The 13,191-nt window shown below is 46.4% G+C and overlaps 5 protein-coding genes across 5 annotated transcripts; 3 read left to right on the forward strand and 2 right to left on the reverse strand.

Moving 5' to 3' along the window:
- Positions 1-289: 289 nt before the first annotated feature.
- On the reverse strand, positions 290-1,968 carry BDV27DRAFT_168138 (phosphatidylserine decarboxylase family protein; the record flags this gene model as incomplete). The annotated part of the gene is made up of 3 exons (XM_032074692.1): positions 290-714; positions 763-1,499; positions 1,835-1,968. The coding sequence occupies 3 exons, from the start codon at positions 1,966-1,968 to the stop codon at positions 290-292; spliced, it is 1,296 nt and encodes a 431-aa protein (XP_031931472.1).
- Positions 1,969-2,831: 863 nt separating this feature from the next.
- BDV27DRAFT_154099 (class I SAM-dependent methyltransferase) lies at positions 2,832-3,500 on the forward strand (the record flags this gene model as incomplete). The annotated part of the gene is made up of 1 exon (XM_032071909.1): positions 2,832-3,500. One exon carries the CDS (start codon positions 2,832-2,834, stop codon positions 3,498-3,500), a length of 669 nt encoding a protein of 222 aa, XP_031931473.1.
- A 2,269-nt stretch (positions 3,501-5,769) lies between these two features.
- On the forward strand, positions 5,770-7,158 carry BDV27DRAFT_168141 (M28 family metallopeptidase). The gene is made up of 4 exons (XM_032074693.1): positions 5,770-5,966; positions 6,027-6,453; positions 6,525-6,841; positions 6,897-7,158. Exons 1-4 carry the CDS (start codon positions 5,814-5,816, stop codon positions 7,131-7,133), a joined length of 1,134 nt encoding a protein of 377 aa, XP_031931474.1. The 5' UTR covers positions 5,770-5,813; the 3' UTR covers positions 7,134-7,158.
- An 823-nt stretch (positions 7,159-7,981) lies between these two features.
- On the reverse strand, positions 7,982-8,625 carry BDV27DRAFT_154101 (uncharacterized protein; the record flags this gene model as incomplete). The annotated part of the gene is made up of 2 exons (XM_032071910.1): positions 7,982-8,004; positions 8,076-8,625. The coding sequence occupies 2 exons, from the start codon at positions 8,623-8,625 to the stop codon at positions 7,982-7,984; spliced, it is 573 nt and encodes a 190-aa protein (XP_031931475.1).
- A 1,625-nt stretch (positions 8,626-10,250) lies between these two features.
- BDV27DRAFT_142065 (FPP/GGPP synthase family protein) lies at positions 10,251-12,603 on the forward strand (the record flags this gene model as incomplete). Its single annotated transcript, XM_032069905.1, has 6 exons — positions 10,251-10,312; positions 10,752-11,430; positions 11,482-11,636; positions 11,704-11,870; positions 11,937-12,196; positions 12,292-12,603. The coding sequence occupies 6 exons, from the start codon at positions 10,251-10,253 to the stop codon at positions 12,601-12,603; spliced, it is 1,635 nt and encodes a 544-aa protein (XP_031931476.1).
- Between the last annotated feature and the right edge of the window lie 588 nt (positions 12,604-13,191).

The raw sequence follows: 13,191 nt of genomic DNA on the forward strand, positions 1-13,191 counted from the left end.
CATACTGACCAAGTACGGACCTAGCTAGGGATTCACACACACCCAGCTCCGAGGAGATCCTGCACCTCCTGTCCCAAAAGGAGCGGAGACAGTGTGGTTGAATCTTGGCAATAGGCACTATGAAACGCCGACTGGAGGAACTGGCTGTTACATTAGACATTGAAAAGCTATTCATATTTCATATATTCATATTTAGAAGGCAAAGATAGTTTGTCGAACGGCCTGATGGTTCCTAGAGAGCTACAGTAGGGAGAATTCTTAGAGAAACTTCCAATGATGTACTTGGGTATTATACAACTTGGAAACCATCCATCTCCATTGGCGTCACAATTGCCAACTGACCTCGAACGGGTATATTCTTTTCCCCTCCAACTTCAGGAAACCCCGTGACATTGACACCCTTTTGGAAGATCAAACAATGCGAGGAGCCCCCGTAATGGAACATACCGAGCTCATCACCCTTTTTCAAATAATCTCCTTCGCACACAGAGATCTCACAAGTTGATATCTCAGCCATGCCAATGGCTAGAAATGCCATCAGTCCAATTTCTGAGTTCTCTGCTTCAATAAGTATCACAGCGCGTGTTGCCATGGCCGCTAGGTATCCTTGGTAAGGGATCTCATTTCCGGGACCCTTATTCGGAGGGTTGACATTCAAAGCCTCCGGGGTGGAAGAATACGTGCCATCCAGTACGTAAGACTTAACAATCTTTCCTGAAACAGGTGAGTGCCATCAGTGATAGCTGAAAGTATCCAGGTAACCTTGGTAGACCGTCCCATCAAGGAAGCGCGCTACAAAAGTATCTCCAAGCATATCAGACAACGAGTACGTCTTTCCTTTAATCCAGAATGAGTCACGGGCTTTGACCTGCCTCGCAACAGCAAAGGGCTGCGACTCGCAAGGGTTGACGATGACACTATCATCATCTGGAAAGGCAACTGGTCGAATACCCTCTCTGAATTTGCGAGTGAAAAAATCATCCCAAGACTTGAAGCCATAGTGTGGAGCATCGGGATTACAGATATACAGCTCCTCGAATTCAAAGCCATCGCCGCCGATGTTTGCCGTGTCAGTCAACCTCCAAAGGGCCCTGGTGCTGAACCAACCAGCTGTAGAAGTATTGAGCACACAAGCCGATTCCGGTGAAGACAGGAAATCAGCCCACGCACTCAGAGTCTTCTTGATGAGCTTGTTCACCTCAGGATCCTGGAAAAATGCGTAGCCACTAACTGTTGGCATAGAGGATTTAAGGAGGACAAGCACCGGCACACCGGGATGGTCATCAGTCCAAGGAGGTGCATGCGTAATGATGTGGTTGAGGACTCGTAGCAACTTATGGCAGTCATGAATCTCCACATTTTGCTCTATGTCAAGCCTATATTCCTGGGCTTCCTGGAGCATGGACTGGAGGAGCATATATATACGTGGATTGGTTTCAATGAGGCGCTCGAATTCACCCAACACAGGGTGCAGATCTTGGGGGTTCCTCTCTACCTCCCTAAGCAGATTGGCAAGCCAGGAGACGTATTACTGATTACCAGCAGCGGGCACATGCCTGCCAAACCTATCATGACTTATGTCAGTGTTTCTTTCTTTCTTTCTTTCTAATTTTCTTTTGTTGTTGCCGACATGAGCAGGCAGGATGGACATACCCCTAATACAAACTTCTCGTCAGTTACTGATTCAATTGCGAGGTAACCGCTCGTGGATGCTTACTCACCCTGATTAAGAAAGCAAATAGGTCCGATATCATTTGGACTAATACTTTTGGGCGGCCGTTGAGCAGATACTTCTTTCAAGCCTTTGCGTTGTATTTGAGGACGTTAAACCCACCTGGAAACGTAATAAGTTAAACTATTCTCAGAAGGCGACCCTAATATGCCAATATCTTCGTGCCATGTTTCATGCCCTAGAGTGCGGGTGCGGGGCGCTAGCGCTCGCAGAAGGCAGGGAAAGTTTAGATACATCTAGTTCATGAACTTAGCGTGACACCAATCCCATTAGTTTTCAATTCATGATGTATTTAATACTTATCGATTGAAAGGTTAGAGTTTCTGCAGTGCTGCCCCACCATAAGACCTTAGCGTCAATACATGTAGGTTTGTAGGTTGCCTGCCGAGGTGTGCGTGCATTAATCACGTCGAGGTTGTAGCAGTATTCGACAATGCATTGCAGCAGAGTGTTCGGATTCGATCCATGGCCTTTCAACTGTAGACATCACCTAAGCCAATGCTCAGTCAGTTCATAATGATGAGGTAGCCAACCAAATGTATGACGCTCGTCGAGCAAGCTCTATAACATTCTTTCATATGAGTCGGATAATCTGTACAAAGACTGAGCATATATCTCAGCTTTCGCTGCAATTCTTGGAATTATGCAGGCCTGCTGGCCACGGACCGTCTACATACATCTAGTCATGGCGCAATAATAGCGCTATATGCACGCTGTATCACTCTCAAGTGGAGCTTCATAGTAATGGTGGGTCATAACTGATGTATCAGAATTGCGGAGCGATCCCATGCGTCACCCTTTTCTAGGTGACTAGTTATCACAATACATTTACGTAAAGTGAGGCCAGCGAGACTGGACTGTTCAATGTGGTTGGTTTTATTGGAATATGAACCTGAGCATGTTCCTCGAATCTCTTAAATAATGCTCCTCTCCTCTCCTCTGATGACTTGGTAGTTTCAGCTTCCGGCTGCCCACGTGGTATTATCATTGGAGAGCCTGAGGAACGCAAAGGATTACGACCAAAAAATATCTACAAGAAGCTCTATCCATCTCTTATCAAAATCATCAAGTCGAGTCTCCGAAGGGATATACCTAAACAATGGGGGAGCCAGATTATTATCAGTCAATTGTTGGTGCATACCAAGATGCCTACGCCGACGACCATGTTCTTCTCGGGTTTATCCAACGAGCTCTGGGCTACTTGGAACCACACTCCCGTATTCTGGATGTTGGCTGCGGAACGGGGAAGCCTCTGGACATGTGCTTAGCAGCCGCGGGGCATCAGGTCGAAGGCATTGACAAATCGCCCACGATGATTGACTTCAGTCGGAAAAATGTGCCTAGCGGCAAATTTCAAATCGCAGACATGTGTACCTATGAGCGTCCAATCGGGAGCCAGGACCTGGACGCCATTTTCAATGTTCGCGCTCTTTTCCGGGAAACTCGGGCTGAAATTGAAACGTGCGTTGGGAACTGGGCAAAGTGGTTGAAGCCACAGGGTCTCCTATGCGTGGTTGTCCTGGCCGCCGATGACTATAACCCCGCCAAGATCGAACACTACGATAGCGATGATCATTGCGCAAGGGTAAAACGACGATTCATGGGTAATGACGAGCACTGTGTTCTTTTTTCTCGCACAGGTTGGGAACATCTCTTGCAAGTGAACGGTCTTGAGGTCTTGGATGAAAAGATGGAGCTCTTTGTGCCGCCAGAGGAGGCCGATTCGGACGAGGCAGCGCAGTATTGTTTCGTTGCTCGGAAATTGTAGCAGTAATGACACGGATTGCCATGTCCTCTTGATACTATATTCATGTTGATATGAACCTATCACCACTTCTGCCTGATAACACGTGTTTTTTCAGCTCAATTTCCCTTCAAAACCTAATGTGTTTGCATATACAGAAGAAGTATATGTATAACTAAACTATAGAACCTTATGATTGCAGATTTCAGCTAGCCACAGCGGTAAGGTACATACATGACGAGTCAAGACAATGCCGATCTCCATTTCTCCCGACAGCTCCCGATGGTCAACTACTGATCGACATCACTAACGCGGGCAACCTCCACACCGCCACCATATATACTCCCTCTGTTGTGGTGGGGAGACTGACCCAAGTAGCTAAGCCAAAAGGTACAGCTTTTGGGCTATGACGATTCGCAAGTGTGCTGCCCTGATGCCTGGTGTTGATGCCTGTTGCCCGCAGGCTTCCCTCATCTATTTCGATCGTCTCTCGTTCTCTCACCCCCTTCTCTTTCCTTGCTCGTTCAGGTGCTTTGTTAATGCTACTCTTCTGAGCAATAGTATCACTGCTGCGTGATACTGCTAACACAGCCCTGGCTGGCTTATTTCCGGCAAAGGTGCAATCTACACCCTCCCTTGGGCCTGCTCTCGATATGCTTTGATTGAACGAATAACAAAGATGTAGTTGGAAATGAAGCAGTGATCTAGCAGTGGAATTAACGAACATCTGTAGAGGGGTATCAAGGAGATATGATTACTGAGCTACTCCTGCTTTATTCCATTGATACCTCCCCCCGCAATCAAGCAAGACCTCCGCCAACGCTAGTTGACGCTTTTGCACAGCTATATGTCGCAGGGAGCTTCCAAAACTGGTGTTAAAAGTTGAGGAAGACGGAGAGCCAATCTTGGAGTTCTTAAAGCAACAAAAGTTCCCAGTTCCGGCTTATACATGACCAGAGCCGTTGGCGCCCTCTCGGGTGGAGAAAATTCAAGGGCAATTCCATACTCAGTGATCCAGTGTTTCTTTCACAACCCCACGAGTACAGGTATGTACATGTCAGCCTAGGGGAAAGCAACTTCTGAGCCGCGGAACACTTATGCAAGGGATGTGCTTTTCCGGAATGGTTTGATCTACTCCGGGGGTTGAAGCCTATTCTTCCTGTTGACGATGCTATAGCGTCCGCGAACGCATAAGCTGGCGCCGGAAGCTGTCCTGCTCCTGGAATTCCTGGCCTGTTTCCTATGGTCAGTTTTCTCGGCAGATCAGTGATTGGTTACTTGATTAATTGATAGACTGTGCCAGCGGCCCTCTTGTCCCCGGGAGGTTACTTCTGCGATTGATCTACTTCAGTTATCCTAAGGTTTTCCACTGAGTCGATGCCTTATTATGTTCCCTTAAAACCTTTCTGTCCCTGCAATTTGAATGTTTACGGAAACAGTGACCCTGAAATCACCAAACGCCAAAAGCGTGAGTGCAACAACACTTGCATCTCGCAGAATCATGTCTTCGTCCATCGATTGCTCTCGTTTCAGAGAAAGCTGCACTGACGTGTGTGGCTGTATTGACAGACCGTCACTATGTGGGGACATTGAATGCGCGCGGCTAATATTCAGAGAAGCCCAACATAGTCGCGGCTTCTAGCTTGGCTGCCCTTTACATGGTTTATTTCCCGAGGCACGCAATCAGGGTTGAAATCTACATATCGCTGACCAAAACAACGCTCAGGGTTCCGTTGCAAAACATGTCAGAGACTTGCCGAGATGAGGTGCGAAGATTCTACTGCCAAGTCAGTCAGGCTTGCAACGACAGGGACCAGGGTTACATTGACGCAAATTAATCCCGCGTTATGTTTCGAGACTATTTCTCTTCCAAGAAATGATCTTCTACTAAGTGCCGATATTATAAAGCTTGGCAGGGCGGGTTCCCTACGGACCCCCGGCGGGGGAATCCCTGATGTACCCTGACTCTCTCGTCTGATAGGGTTGGAGACAGTAGATCTTCATCCCCTCCGATTTCCTTCCTCTAGATCCCATGACTTGTTAGGTTACAATGATCTCTGCAGAAACAGCTGATTTCCCTACATTACAGGAAGGTCGCGGAGGTGCCAAGTGTTTTGCCAAGCAGCTCCTCATATCTTGCATCATACTTGGCCCGGGATATTCTATGGCGTTAAAAAGTAATATACCGTGCCTTTCCATGTGACTACTTCGCTGGTCTATAAAATCTCGAGTTCCGTCTCTTCGTAATGTGGATCTTGCCCGCATATCCATCCTTCCTCGGTTATTCGAGAATCCCGTTCGTATCGACTTGGTGATACACGCTTTCGTTCCTTCAAGATGCGCTTCCTCCCCTGCATTGCGACCTTGGCGGCCACGGCTTCTGCCCTCGCTATTGGAGACCATGTCCGCTCGGACGATCGTTATGTCCTAGAGTTGGCCCCGGGAGAAACGAAAGTTGTTACGGAAGCAGAGAAATGGGCTCTGAGAGCGGTACGATGAGATGTCCTTTCAAACTTTACGCCCAGCATTCCGCTAATAAGCTTGAAACAGGAGGGCAAGCGTTTTCTCGACATAACCGGACGGACCAGTAGCCTGGATCTTGCATCGAACAAGAAGCAAAAGGTCGCGGTTACATATCCCGATTCCGTGCAACATAACGAGACTGTGCAAAATTTGATCAAGTCGCTCGACAAAAAGAACTTCGAAACCGTTCTCCAGCCGTTCTCGGAGTTCCACAATCGCTATTACAAGAGCGACAATGGTAAAAAATCATCCGAGTGGCTGCAAGGCAAGATCCAGGAAATCATTTCCGCCAGCGGAGCGAAGGGAGTCACTGTGGAGCCTTTCAAACACTCTTTCCCGCAGTCGAGTCTGATCGCGAAGATCCCGGGCAAGAGTGACAAGGTCATTGTGCTTGGAGCGCATCAGGACTCGATCAACCTCAATTCGCCTTCCCAGGGCCGTGCACCAGGTGCTGGTGAGTTTTTCAGGCCTCCTGTTCATAGGGCATCATAGAACATCATAATGCTAACGGAGGCGCGTGGTCAGATGACGATGGATCTGGGGTTGTTACCATTCTCGAAGCCTTCCGCGTTCTCCTAACGGACGAGAAGGTCGCAGCCGGCGAGGCTCCGAACACCGTTGAGTTCCACTTTTATGCCGGAGAGGAGGGAGGTCTCCTGGGAAGTCAGGACATCTTCGAACAGTACTCGCAAAAAAGCCGAGACGTGAAAGCCATGCTCCAGCAGGATATGACAGGTTATACCAAAGGCACCACTGATGCTGGAAAGCCGGAGTCGATCGGTATCATCATCGATAATGTGGATGAGAACCTGACCAAGTTCCTAAAGGTCATTGTCGATGCTGTAAGTTCAATCCCTGTTTTTGATAGTATTCCGTGCTCACAGAGATTACTCGTAGTATTGCACTATCCCGACCGTCGATTCGAAATGTGGATATGGATGCTCCGATCATGCTTCTGCTACGAAGTATGGCTATCCTGCCGCATTTGCGTTCGAGTCAGCCTTTGGCGACGACAGCCCGTACATTCACTCGGCCGATGATACGATTGATACCGTCAATTTTGACCATGTGTTGCAACACGGCAGACTGACTCTTGGATTTGCATATGAACTTGCCTTCGCAGATTCGTTGTAAGGCTTATGATGACGGGTGTATGAGCGAGATCCCCAGTATCATAGTGTGTACAATATGTGGGCCATGTTCAAATAGCACTTCGAATCAGCCGGAGAGTAGCTTTTCTGACCAAAGTAGAAGCCGACCCCTAGGCAAAACCAAGCTAGAGGCTGTCAGGGGCGCACCACAACAACATAACATAGTCTTACCCACCATAAGTGGATTCTAAGACTCCGAAGGTTTTGCCCAGTTTGCTTGTTGTAACAAATAAGGAAACTGGAGACGTTTCCACAAATCATCAAAAGCGAAACGTAAAAGAAATGCACCATTAGGTCTTCTGATACCTACCTACCTAGGGCGCCGAAGGCTCAAACAACACGAAGCTTGAACCGTCCTGGTCAAATATTTATGCTTGATTCACCAGAATCTGTAAATCTCAGTGTATTTAAGCGCACAATAACCACATCCATCCTAGGTTATGCGCAGAATATAAACATGGGGATGATAAACTGTTACACTGGTCACATAAATGAAACCAGATAACCCTAGTATGACGTTTACTATTTTACCAATGGTGTTTGTTACATGTCTATAGCTGTTTCTATTTATTTACGAAGTAAAAAACACATCGACGGTCTATGAAAATAGTAGTAAATTAATACCGCTTCGGAATCTTCGCAACGAGAATCGGGATAACTATAAGCAGCATCCTTATATTAAAACTGGAATACAAGTTAAGTTGCAGAAAAACGTGACAGCCGGGCAAGCACACAGAACCAGACAACTAAACCACTCACAAGAAGGGGAGGTCGAAGGAAAGTAAACACGGCTGCTCAGATCGGGATCAAGCACAGTTTGCTTGGGAATTTTCACGCGTCGAGCGATTCGCTAACTGTTTCAACAAAAGGACAGGTTAGTTGGGTCTATACAATTCTAGAATGACGGTTGGAATGGCCTACTTACTCTTTGGGCAGGTTTTCTCGTATTCGGTCAAATGGGAGCGAATGGCGCTGTCAAGAGAGTCCGAGTCTGTAATGAACTTCATTTGTTTACCGCATGGGTCTGCCAACAGGATGTTTAGGAAAGCGCCGGGGTTACGCAGAATAGACTTCCAGGCCTTGCTTTGGACACATTTGGCTACCGACTTGAATTGATCAGGATTATCGCATAAGTCGTCCGAGTCCTTTGCATTGCAGTCCGTTTTGGCCATGTCCAAGAGGCTGTCAATGAGTGTAACATAATCGGAGGAAAGGTGAGGAGTTTCCATCTTTTCAGAGCTTGTCTTCATAAAGGGGACGACGAACCCCTCCCGCAAAGAAGTTGGATAATCAGACAGCTTGGGCGACTGACAGCGTTTGCAGGTAGTTTCCATCCACAGATCAATCCAACGGCTAATGTCCAGTTTTTCAGCGGCGTCTTTCATTGTTAAGCATTGGGTAGGAGCCGTGAAAGCCATAGCAGACACCAGATTGGCGCAGGCCGCAAGACCGACAGTGAGTGCAGTGGTACGCATGATGAGGGGTTTTGTGTGATTTGGGGTTGTAATTAGGAATAGAACTGTTGGAACGTAGAGACAAAGCATGCTATTCAGATTTGAAACGGAAGCAGTTTATATAAGTCGCTCCAGATGCCATCTTCTTTGACGATTCGTCGTACCTCCACCCTGCGCTGTGGTCCGGTGTAACTGCGCTATTGGATTTAAACGCATATGAGCAGTGCTAATATTTGTACTATTGGCTATCTACAGGAATGGTGTGAACTAGAATGTTCTATGTTTTCTGCCGTGCGAAAAGCTAAAGCTCTGAGTTTATTCTAATGACTTCTTTCTTTGCTTTTCTTCCTTTCTGGTTTTTGCTTATTCGGACACTGACTATTTGACGCTCAACTAGCATATCATCACGTAAAAACCCGAAGGTTTCCTACAATCGGTTGTCTGCAATAGCACCAAGGCAGACCCTGAGTCATGCTTCACATAATTTGCAGGAGCTGCTACAGTTCAGCTGGAGGGGGTCTGCAGGCATTGGGTCTACGTGGAGTAGTTTCTTCATAAGAATCGTAGCATGAAGTCTCTCGAAAGGTCGGGTATACAAACCAAGTAGGTAAATACTTTGTTACAAGGCAATGAGCTAGTTCGGAATGAGTGTCTGTTTGAAACCAATCATTATCTGGTGTTGGTTGGTTAGAAAAAAACCCGTTGAGGAAACTGTAAAGGCGGATCGACTGGGTTGCCCTAAAACCCTAAACAAAAAAGGAAAATTAAATGTCGCGTGGCTTTCTTACCATTGCCAATGGTGTGCGGAGTCCGGACAGAGTGGCGTATGATAGATGAAATTTCCCGTACCCCATACCTACCTTATAATAGTGTGGAGTAGAACAGCCGAGATGGCACGAATTATGATGATCAAGGTACGGCAGTTGAGAAGTGGTGACCATATAGTAAGCCGATCCTTCGATAGCTTCGGCAATCAATAGGGGTTCCCAGAATGAACTTTTTACTTATCGATAATTTAATTAACTAGTTATATTTATATGAAGGCACACTGAAGGCAACCTTGCATTTATAAATCCACATGCGCCCCCACATCCCTCAGCTCTTCTTTTTTCCACCCTCTTTTCAAGATGACGACGAGCGCTAGATCAATCATACTATTTATAAAAAAAAAAAAAAAAATTATTAGCTTATGCACAAGCATACCGATAATTACTTTTCCACTACAGAGTACTATCCTACTGGATAGGCAGAAGACTAGCAAAAGTTTTATAGTTTGATATAAATACTAGTCGTCTGCGCTCCTGGTTGCCTCGTTGCCATTACTTTTGCTCTAGACCACCTTGCCCTTCTTTTCATACTATTAGTCTATCTTCGGAGAGATTTCTGCTTGTAAAAACAGCTGCAATGAGTACCTATCAAGGTTATCCATTCCAGTTTTCTGAACCACTAGAAACTATTGGCTTTGCGCCAGACCGCTTCTACAGTACTCTCCCGGTTCGTGTCTCAAAGTTCTCGAATCAAATTAAACTGGCAGGAGAGAGAGCAAAGGAGACATTGGCAGCAAGGCTGGGGATCGATTCCAGAATCTTGAATCGAAATGGTACAATAACTTCCCATGGCCACCTTGTCTCGTGGATGTTTCCAGAATGTCCGCCGTCTTGGATACCAATCATGGTGGAACTGACAGAGCTCCTCTTTTACTTCGACGGTAGGTGTAAAGCTGGCTGGAGCCATAGTCTCGTGCTTATATCCAGGCAGATATTACCGATACGCGCGACAAGAAATCTGTAAGTTATCAAATTCCCCCCCATTGGTTTCTGTGCTTACCAACACCCAAGAGCATGACATGATTCTTGCAGACGCATGGGCTGCTGTGAGTGCAGGGAAACCTGCAACATCTGAGTGTAACTTTATTCCCGATGCCATCGCGATGATAAGTAGTTGCTTTGATGTACGGGACCCGAACACACTTCAAATGGACCTGAAAGAGGCTCTCTCCGCGCAAACCGCTCATGTCGAGAATACCATGTCTTTTGATGAGTATAAATTATTCAGGCTCGAACATTCAGGAACAAGGTATCGCTCGTCATCTAGAGATACATTCCTTGGCAGTATGTGCCAGGCTAACGAGGGTTATTGTGATCTAGGTTGATGGCAAACACAATATGCCGTCTCAAGGGCCAGCAGGTTTCTCCACAGGAGAAAGACTCTGTGTCTTATTTTGTCGACAAATTACTCCTGAGCGTTGCCCTGTTAAACGACCTTTACGGCTTTCCCAAAGAATTTGAGGAACATAGCTCAGCTGGCAGTATGGACACGATTGGCAATGCGATGGTATTGCTGATGTCTGGCTACGGCTACAATGAGGATGAGGCTGCAGGAATCCTTAAGCGAGAGATCCTAGAGCTGGAAGAGCGAGCGCTCGAAGAATTTCACGCCTGGCAAAGTTCTAACTTGACTAAATCTCCTAATCTAATAGGATATGTCTTCGCCGTCATGACAGCGGCTGGGGGAATAAATTATTGGATGTCCCACTCGGAGCGATATTTCCGCACGGATTTCACAACAACGGCCGAAGACCGCGCCAGGCTTGTTAAAAATCCAGATTCTTCTCTCGGGCGCCTTCAGGGGTATCCAGCACCGCTTGCGTTGAACGGCCGCATTACATCAACATTTGAACTAGATGCTATGTCTGAAAGCCATGTTTCTGGTTCCGACAGTAGCTCAACGAGCATGGCGGGTTCTCAGGTCTCTGTGAATGGTCGTGAATACTCGGATATGGAATTCGATATTACCGACAAGTTCCAGAAAGCAGATGCAGAAAATGTTTGTTACATTGTGTAACGTTGCTTTTGTTTCTACTAACGAGGCGAACAGTTATGCCTGGACCCGTATAACTACATCAGCTCTCTCCCTGGTAAAGGAACGATGGCCAAACTGGCTGATACCCTGAAGACCTGGTTCAGTGTACCGGCAGAATCAACCGAAATCATCAAAACCTGCTCGACTATGCTTTTCAATAGCTCGTTAATGTAGGTGTTCTCTCCTGACAACTACTTATTGAAGCACCCTATTGAGAAAACTCACTCGATGCATCAGGTTGGATGATATTCAGGATGACTCGTCAAAACGACGCGGAATGCCAGCGGCACACATCATGTACGGTGTCGCCCAGACGGTCAATTGTGTGTCGTATACTGGTGCTAAGGCATTATTACTCTGTGAGAAGCTGAGACATTCAAATGCATGCAAAATGGCCTTGTTTGGTTAGTGCACACTCCTGAATATACGTTATCAGTTTGGCAGGGTCTCTGACTGGACCATATTTATAGACGAACTGGACAACCTCTTTTCGGGTCAAGCCCTCGAGCTCCACTGGAAATTCCACAGGAAATGTCCTTCGATGAAGGACTACATTATTATGATTGACAACAAGACCGCCGGCTTCTTCCGGCTTGTTCTACGGATGATGGCCGCAGAAGCGTCAGTGCCAATATCTCTTGAGAAAGAGGACACATTGCTTCATTTTATCACCCTTCTAGGAAGATATTATCAGATACGTGATGATTATCAAAACCTGGTATCTGAAGAGGTACGTTGGCAATATGCTGCTCTGACTTGATAAGACGTTTTCAACATTACATTTAATGCTGCAAATGCCATCAACATCTACTAACCACGACATAGTATGCGGCAACAAAGGGCTTCTGCGAAGATCTATCAGAGGGAAAGTTCTCCGTGATCTTGATCCATACGTTGAATAATAGCCCAACGGCAGACAGAATTCGCGGGTTGATGTTTGGTGGGCACAGGACTGGTATGTCCCAGGAAATACGGTCGTACATACTCTCCGAGATGGAGGCTGCTGGCAGTCTAGAGTATACGAGACGTATAATCACGGAGCTTTACGAGACACTTTTGAAAACGTTGGATAAACTTGAGGCTACAATTGGGCCAAATACCTTGCTGAGGGCACTGATTCAATTCTTGAAGATCTGATACGATGGGCAGCTACGTTGGGCAAGTGAACTTGTGTTTCTCATCCGCAAACGATATTTAATCACATCCTTTCTCATTCCTCAAGAGATGTAAGAGGATACAGCTGGGAGCGAAGAGGCAGATGGAGCCTGTCTTTCCCTAATATTTCAATGTAAACACATTCAATGAAGGGCACTTCACCTTGCGTCAATTGTAAATAGTCTAGTACTGCTTACCTGTCGTTTGGACAACCAAATTTCTCCAGTATGTTAAGATCAAGATGAGCAGCTGTGTCAATAATTTTCTGCATGGAGATTCCGAATTTTGGAATCTTGCAGCTTTGCTCACACCTGCTACGACCTTCGACTTCCTAGAGGCGTTACCCTCCCTTTTCTGGACACGGGACTTGCCTGATGGGCTTAGAGATCGATCAATCGATCAACGAGAGTGCTTGAAGCACAGAAAGCCCTGTTTCTTGCGTTTACGGAGCAGTTGGTTGAGTGAGTGCTAACAGCCCTATTAGATAATAGAAACTCATACCTTAGAAGCAACTATAATACTGTTATTGAATGCAAGGTGCTAAGATAGACCCTAATGAAGTTTATGACA

Source organism: Aspergillus caelatus (genome assembly GCF_009193585.1).
Source record: "Aspergillus caelatus strain CBS 763.97 unplaced genomic scaffold BDV27scaffold_23, whole genome shotgun sequence".
In the NCBI taxonomy this organism is placed as follows: Eukaryota; Fungi; Ascomycota; class Eurotiomycetes; order Eurotiales; family Aspergillaceae; genus Aspergillus; species Aspergillus caelatus.

What these genes read in the sequence shown, in the direction of transcription:
- BDV27DRAFT_168141 (XM_032074693.1), top strand. Translation starts at nt 5,814, where the DNA reads ATGCGCTTCCTCCCCTGCATTGCGACCTTGGCGGCCACGGCTTCTGCC. An exon ending in AGAAATGGGCTCTGAGAGCG is followed by an intron (nt 5,967 to 6,026) that starts GTACGATGAGAT and finishes AGCTTGAAACAG; the next exon opens with GAGGGCAAGCGTTTTCTCGA. An exon ending in TAAAGGTCATTGTCGATGCT is followed by an intron (nt 6,842 to 6,896) that starts GTAAGTTCAATC and finishes GATTACTCGTAG; the next exon opens with TATTGCACTATCCCGACCGT.